This window comes from Sphaerodactylus townsendi, linkage group LG02, assembly GCF_021028975.2.
Source record: "Sphaerodactylus townsendi isolate TG3544 linkage group LG02, MPM_Stown_v2.3, whole genome shotgun sequence".
NCBI classification, from domain to species: domain Eukaryota; kingdom Metazoa; phylum Chordata; class Lepidosauria; order Squamata; family Sphaerodactylidae; genus Sphaerodactylus; species Sphaerodactylus townsendi.
The window spans coordinates 142,204,669-142,212,842 of record NC_059426.1 but is presented as its reverse complement, the minus strand read 5'-3'; the positions used below and the strand labels follow the sequence as shown (position 1 = coordinate 142,212,842).

The following is an 8,174-nucleotide window of genomic DNA, read 5'->3' as shown; positions in this document are numbered from 1 at the left end:
AAAAATGAACATTTATTATATACTGTACAGTAGTTGTCATCACAAACCAGCATAACTAGACAAAATGTGAATCCTATCAAGAATTTGTGCCTTCCCTCCTTCCCTATCTGGGGTGGTCTTGTCCCTGTCTGAGACCCCGGTTTTAGGAAGTCTGTCATTCAATAAGGCTGTTAGCCACAGAGTGATGGCTGTCCCACCCGTCTTCCAGACTGCAGGATGTCCCGGGAGTTGTTGAAGAGGCACCACCCAGGGTTTGCCTCTTCCCTAGATACCCTCCTCTTTTCCCCTCCTTCTGACTCTCAGGGCTTCCAATTCCCCCTTCCCTTCCTGGTAGCCCTTTCTTGCAGTTTCTCTCTGTTCTCTCCCTGTCTTGCTTCGTCTTCTCTCTCTCCCCCTTGCATTTCTCTCTCTTCTGTTTTGGCTCCCTCTCTGCTCCGTTCTCTTTCTCTTTCCTTCTGACTTTCTCCCTGCTCCGTTCACTCTCCTTCCTCCACCCCAGCGCCTCCTGCTTGCCCCCAAGCTGTCCCCTCCGGCCGGGCCTCCTCGTCTCATCCCGCCCGCTTTCTTGACAGCCCAGTGACCCTTCCTCCCCCTCTTGGAAGACTCGAGGGGCTTGGGCTGAGCTGTTGCTGGGCTCTGAAGTGAGCTGCAGGTTAGGGCTGCTAAGTCCTGAGAGGGGAATCCCGTCCGCCCCTTTCCATCTCCTGCATGAACAACCACACCCTAAACCTCAAAAGTCACTCTTTGCTTCTTCCAACGGGGCCTAAAAGTACGCTAATTCTCCCTACTGGCCTAAGCAGCGGTGCAAAAGCGCTGCAGAATCCAGCACCGCTAGGGAGCTGTTTGGTCCCCCTTCCCCACTTCAGCCGTGCATGCAGAAACCGACCCGGTGCGCCTTGCAAGCCGCGCGCCCGACCGAGTGGGGAGGGACCCATTGCCAAAACAAACCCCGGCCTGGGCCAGTCTTTCCAACCAACCCAAATGTGCCCAGGCCCGGGGGCAAGTTCGCAGTTTTGCATCTCCAGGCATCCCTTGCAAAAAAAATGGGAGGGAGCAATACCCACGATCCTTCCAGCGCTGCTTGCAAACCGCAGGGCGATGCTTGCAAGTTGCAACCCCCGGGCCGTTGTGGGGGGTGCAGGGAAAGGCTGCAACTTTGGGGTCTTTTTGCAAGCTGAAGCTTGCAAACTTGCAGGGTGTGGGGGAAGGAGGAGGAGGTGGTGGAGAAGCGGGCTGGTAAACAAGAGGAGGAAGAAGGAGCCCTGCGTGTGCTTGGTGAAGCTCCTGACCACCGCCTCGACGACCTCCCTCAGCACAACAGGCGTCCCTGTCATCATCCCTCCTGGGGAGATAGGGGCAGGAGCAGCGACGGGAGAGGCAGCAAGGGTGCCGGAGGGGGCAGCGGCCGAGGCCCCAAGGTGAGCCCGAGCCTTGCAGGCGTGGGGAGGGGGAGAGGAAGGCAGCAGCAGCCCACTTGCTCCTGTGCCTGGGCGCTGCCATCGCTGCTGCCGGCGAGCCCCACCAGCCAGAAACAGAGGCTGGACTGGCCCTCGGGCGCAGGTTTAAATGCCCACTTGCTGCTCGGCCAGCTAGCTCTGGGGGCGGGCAGCAACGTCTCAAAATATTAGAAGGGTTTTTTTTAACTTACTAGAAGAAGAGGAGGAGTTTGGATTAATAAACCACCTTTCTCTCCTGTAAGGAGACTCAAGGTGGCTTTCAAGTAGAAGGTGAGAGGGAGAAAAGAGGCACTACGACCTTTCCCAACGTGCACAAAGAAGCTGCTCTTTCCTCGGTGGCCCGAGGTTTCTTTCTATGGGAAAGAAAGGCGGGGTAAAAAGCCAAACGTTGCTGTTGCTGGTGCACTTCCTCCAGGGGCCGCTCCACAGCTTCCTGCTCTGGTGTTCTGTTCCGTGGCGGGCAAACAAAAACTTTGCTACGCCTTATTTTTGGGGGGTGCCTTATATTGATCACTTCAGCAAAACCTCTACTATGTCTTATTTCATGGGTATGCCTTATATTCGGGGAAACACGGTATTATCATTAGCTGGCATTGCGCTTATGGCAGCAGCAAGATTCAGCTAAAACGTATCAAAAAGCACATTTGTAAAGTCCCGCAAACGGTACAACCAGGGATTCGACAAAATCAACAGTTCCCATGGTGCATTGCAAGTAATCTCAGTGTACGATGGGAATTGAAGTCCATAGATCAGATGCACCTATGCTCATTCTGCAGGCCTTCGTCCTTTCACTACTGTTCGGTGAATTGCACAGTTAACAGCGCAAGCTCGTGCACGTCTGTGTGGAAGAGCAGTCGGCTTCGTTACGGTTAACGGGACTCCCCCCTTTTTTTTGAGGGGGGGGCTTGAAAGCGGAGCGAAAAAGCAAAACGGAAGTTGCTGTCAGAGCTTGGGATGGAAGGAAGGAGGAGACAGAGACCGTCATTGCTGCTGTCGTGGTGCGGGGTGAGCGGCTGATGATTCACTTTCTAGCCGTCGCAAGGTGACCTGCGACTTGGAAGCCAGTCAGACTTTCCTGAGACCGGGCTGGGACACCAACAGTTTCTTATATATAGTGCTCCTGTCCTGTGCTTAAATACGTGCATATGAATGCTAGTTGCCGTGCTACACAAAGCGTGGGACCGACTGGGACACCAACATGTCTGTTTTTCCTTAAGAACGATTCATCACCATGCCAAATAGAGGCCCTAAGAGTACCTTTTTGGGAAGCAGTCTACTCAGTAGTTCCTTTTCTGTGAGGTCGTTTACCTGACAGAGGCCCCTTCCGCACGTGCAGAATAATGCACTTTCAATCAATTTTCAGTGCACTTTGGAGCTGGATTTTACTGTGCGGAATAGCAAAATCCACTTGCAAATAATTGTGAAAATGGATTGAAAATGCATTATTCTGCATGTGTGGAAGGGGCCAAAGAGGGTGCCAAGGAAGGATCACCTAGGAAGTTTTTTCTGGTTGAATAGCAATTTGAACCTCAGTAGCTGTAGCTGAACACCATTCCACAGCAGCATATCTCTTACTGGTCCCTGGCCCAATCACTGGTCGTTGTTGTTTCAAAGTGAAAGATTATAGCAGGCAAGATGTAAAGCAGAGCCTTCAGCAGCTTGTAATTGTGGAAACTGGATGGCTCAGGTTGAGGTTCTTGATATGAGTATATTGCAAGTAAGTCACTGTTATCATCTGTGAAATTAGGAGAGGCAGGCACCGACTGTATGGGCAGGTGTAGTTGAAATATATTAAAATCACAATGAGGTTTCAGGGTGCTAATCAGGAGACAAGAAGTGGCTATTTTAACTTTAACACAAACTCCAGAAACTTTAGACAGCAATAATGAATGGATCTGAGGAGCGTAATGAATATTAGTGAAATAATGTCATGTATTTCCCAGTACCATCCATGTGCCAGCTCAGTTCTTGCTATGGCATTCTGCATACCACAATTATGTACCCCAGTGCTGGGTAGAAAAAGTCAGGGAGAACATCCTTCTGAATATATTTAGGCAAAAATAAATTATGTTGTAGATAGTAGTGAGATTCATGAACTGATTTATTTTGGCAGCTCATGAGTGTTACAATTCACACCTATCAATGTTTATCACAGTTAACCTTATGATGTTGGTCATTTCGGGTTTATTCATTTATTGTAGATGTTCAGGTTGGATAACATATAGGAATAATTAATCATTTTAGGAATGAGGAGTATTAATCTGCAGCTGTTTAATGTTTTAAAATGGTAATCTAATTTTGCTGGCCAAGACAACAACAATGACCATTGTGGCACTGTAAGAAAAATGTTAAGGGGTTTATGGAACTCTGGTAAAAATAATATACATGTGTTTCTTTTTTGTCTGTTTTATTTTAACAGGAAATTCATAGAATGAAAAAGTTCAATGCATATTCAGTCTCCTGAGTTGTCATCCATCTGTTTTTGTCATGATCAAACGATTGACTGAAGAAGTGCAAACCAGTTTGCGTTCTGGAGTGGCCATCACTTCTCTGGGGCAGTGTGCTGAAGAGTTAGTTTTCAACAGCATAGATGCCAAAGCAACATGTGTGGCCATTAGAGTGGATCTGGAAACATTTAAAATCCAGGTGGTAGATAATGGCTCTGGGATGAGAAGAGAAGACCTCAGCAATGTCGGGAACAGATATTTTACCAGTAAATGCTACTCGGTGGAAGACCTAGAAAATTTAACATGTTATGGCTTCCGTGGAGAGGCTTTGGCAAGCATTGCAAGCATGGCCAGCATAGTAGAAATAGCATCCAAGACAAATAAGACTGCAAAAACCTTTTTGAAATTATTTCACAATGGGAAAGGACTAGAAGTTTCTGAAGCAGAATTGAATAGACCAACTGCAGGAACAACAGTGACTGTGTACAGCTTATTTCATCAGTTGCCTGTGCGGAGAAGATGCATGGATTCCATACTGGAATTTGAGAGAGTGAGGCATAAGGTAGAGGCTGTTTCACTTATGCATCCCTCAGTCTCTTTTTCGTTAAGAAATGATGCTTCCTGCTCTATGGTGCTTCAGCTATCCAAGACAAAAGATGTGTGCTCTCGGTTTTCTCAAATTTATGGCCTCAGTAAATCACAGAAATTGCGAGGAATATATCATAAGTCTGGAGGATTTGAGATAAGTGGCCATATCAGTTCTGAAGGGCATTACAATAAAAATATTCAGTTTTTGTATGTGAACAATAGACTGGTATTAAAAACAAGAATACATAAGCTAATTGATTTTTTATTAAGAAAACAAAGTGTTATATGTAAAACAAAAAGCGGACCTGTCACTTCGAGTCCTGTTCGCCATCGTTCTGGCCCAGAGCTCTATGGAGTCTTTGTTATGAATGTCAAGTGTCAGCATGATGAATATGATGTGTGTTTGGAACCTGCAAAAACTCTAATCGAGTTTCGCAGTTGGGATGCTCTCCTGCTTTGCATTGAAGAAGGAGTGAAAGCCTTCTTAAAGCAAGAACATCTGTTTATTGAGCTGTGTGGTGAAGATGTTAAAGAATTTAATGAATACAATGAATTTTGTTTGAATTCTGCTATGACTTTACATCCTTCTCTTCTTGAGGAGAAACACATGCAGGAGAATTTTAAGCGAGCTTGTGATAATATTGTGGATTCTTATGAAATGTTTAATCTGCAATCAAAGTCTGTCAGAAGGAAAATAACTCTTGACAAAATTACATCAGATCTCACAGGACCCACTAACAATATGGAAACAGATTTGACTATCACTGAGCCTGTTCATGGAAAAAGTAGTAAAGTGGAAAATTCTTTGCCCAACAAAGATAGCCCCACTCTTGATCTCCCAAAATTGAGTAACATGCACAAAGAGCCAAATATATATGATGATCCACAGACTGAGGTCTTAAATTCCAAGAGTCCACAAGAAGGCTGTGGACAGGACTTGTCAGACGCTTTAAAAACAGGCAGTGATAGTGGCACATCACTTTGTTTTGAGACGCCTGACAAAAACACAAGCAGCCTGCATGATCCAGCATTTCAGGAAAGTAGTTCCAACTCTTCCACTTTTGGACATGTTGTAAATGTGAGAGATGTTGATTTATGTAAACATCAATTTCTCTTAAAAGGTGCTTTGTCGAGAAAATGCAGGATGGCAGAAGAGGGCAGAGGACTTGCTACAGAGTTAAATTCCCACAGAGAAGCAACAGTGGGACAAGAATCTTTAAAGTTGTGTTCTACAGGCCTTTTAGTTCATCTTATGCAAAGTCAGTCACCAGATAAAACAGCAGACATAAACCATTCATCAAACATGCCACATGTACTAGGTCCAGTAAGTGCCAGGGATGTATTTGACAAAAAGCTCACTTTTTCAAGACCGACTTCAAATACTCAAGAATGTTTGAGGATGACCGAAGGCGGTATATGCACAGGAAAGGGCTACGAGCGCATGGAAATTGGGCATATATCCAGCCAGAAGGATGAGATGGATTCACTTCCAGCAGTTGGCAGAAGTGAGGGCGTGAGACAATATACCAAGGAACTGATTTCCATTGCTCCATCCAGTTCTGTTTGTAGTGTAGATAATGCAACCTCAAGAAAGCAAATGCCTGAGAAGTTAACTAGATTTGGGCGCTGTACTTTTACAAAACTGAGTTTGCATCCAAAACTGGGGTCATTAGATAGATTCAGGCGACATTATGGGTCCATAAAGAATACACAATCCATAACTGAAAAAAATAGGGATGAGTTTGCAGTTCCTGATAAGAATAAAGATCATGAACACTCAAGCATTTGTGACCTTCCAGATAAAGAGCAAGTTAGTTGTAATAATAATAGCTGTGATTGCCTTTTTCCCTTGGAAAAGTCTCAGTTCTCCTTTGAAGAAAGCAAGAAAACATATGTAAGAGAGAGCCCTCTGACCCTGAGAGATTACTCCCAAAGCAGAACAAAAGATCCAAGAACTTCTGGATTTACAGGAACACTTGCTGCTAAAGTATCTAAAATGAAGGGACGCCTTAAAGAAGCTATACATTCAGAACGCAAAGGGCAGCTTTCTGGACAATCCCAATTAAATTTGAGTCCAAAAACTGAAGACAGGTGTCTCTCATCTCAAAATAATCTTTTGCAAAATAACTGTTCTGTATCTCAGTTGTTCACAAGAGAAACAGGGACAAAGAGCTACAGTTTTGCTTCACACTGTCCTGTGCAAAGTAACCCTATGGAAACCTCTAATGCAAGAACAATAGCTATGGAAGATACTGCCAGCCTTTCTTTCATTGATACTGATGGAGAATATGTTATCTCCCAAAAGAGAAAATTGGCATTGCCCAATAAAGAGGTATGTCCTGAAGACACCTGTGAAGACATATGTGCTATGGATGGATCTTCAAAGCAAAACGTGAACACACATGAACCTATGGTGGTCCTGTCAAGTATCAGTGAAGGTGCTTCAGATTATGCAAATCCAGCTCAGAATGAGGAATCACAGTGTCATCCTTCTGAGTGGTTTGATCAGTTTGATGCATCCTTGGGTAGGACGGTATACATCAATAGAATGACTGGACTGAGCACCTACAGTGCTCCTCCCAGTGAGCAGCCTAAGGCTGTCTGTACTCAAGATATAAGTACAATGGCTGTAAATGTTGTCATGGAGAATGGTAAGTTCACAGTGTGTAACTGTGGGAGCAATTCTAAGCAGACCTACTCAGAACTAAGTTTCATCTTAATCAGTGCAGTTTACACCTGAGAAAGTGTTCTTAGGACTCCCATCTTTGTGTCTCATTTATCACATGTCAAATGTACTTGCAGGTATCAAGTGATCAAGGGCAACAGCATAATCTGGATATCCTGTAGGCTTGTTTAGTATATTGATATCTTACCCTTCTTCCAAGCAGCTGAGGGCAGTGTACATAATTTCCCCCCCTCCTTCATGCTACCTTCCCACAACCCTACAATGTAGATTATGCTGAGAAAGACAGTGACAGGCTGAAGGTCACCTAATGAGCCTCCAAGGCAGAGGCAATTTGTACCTTGGTCTCCCAGATCCTAATCCAGCACTCTAGATCATGGGTCCCCCAGTGTGGGCACCATCGTGTCCGCCGACACCTTTTCTCGTGTCTGCCAACTCTTTTCAGGTAGCGGGCAGGGCCAGGTAAGGCTTTTGCCCAACAAGGATTCTGACTGATTACTGGAGATTTGGTTGGCTGGGCAGATTTTTAAAAAATGTTGCTTTGGCAACAGCTGCCATCACAAAACAAGGGTCTGCACCGTATTACTGAGATTAAGCTGTGTCAATCATTTTGTGACTAGCTCCACCTCCTGCGGCAGCCCACCTCTTCCCACCATTCTGTGTCAGAATTCCAAATGTGGCTGCAGACTCAAAAAAAAAGTTAGTGGCCCCTGCCCTAGCCCCTACCCCACACTGGCTCTGTGTTCTATAGGCTTCGTGCTGTCAGTTTCTATTTGTAGAAGTGTGGTTCTAATTTCATTCTGCCCTCTTGTTTCTAGAATTCTTTGGGCCACTTGGGAGATTCCAGAGTCAGTTTCAACGTACAAGAATTGGGTTTATTGGAGTTCTAATTGTGGCATTTTTCAAACTTCCCAAGTTGCTTTAAAATCTTCCCCTATATTTTCCCCCTACCTCTTCAGTAAGCATCTTACTGGCACATGTCTGCTTATGAAGTTGCGA

At 45.2% G+C, this 8,174-nt stretch overlaps 1 protein-coding gene across 3 annotated transcripts in view; it reads left to right on the top strand.

The window, feature by feature from the left end:
* The first annotated feature begins 568 nt into the window (after positions 1-568).
* MLH3 (mutL homolog 3) overlaps positions 569-8,174 on the top strand; it is a 26,617-nt gene continuing 19,011 nt past the window's right edge. For 2 of the 3 annotated variants that reach the window (XM_048484933.1, XM_048484931.1), the window contains exons 1-2: positions 2,234-2,462; positions 3,877-7,143. In XM_048484933.1, coding sequence (XP_048340890.1) covers positions 3,945-7,143 — 3,199 coding nt within the window. In that variant the 5' untranslated portion in view covers positions 2,234-2,462; positions 3,877-3,944. Of the gene's footprint in view, positions 1,419-2,233; positions 2,463-3,876; positions 7,144-8,174 lie in introns of those variants that run through there. The other variant, XM_048484932.1, reaches the window with a different exon arrangement.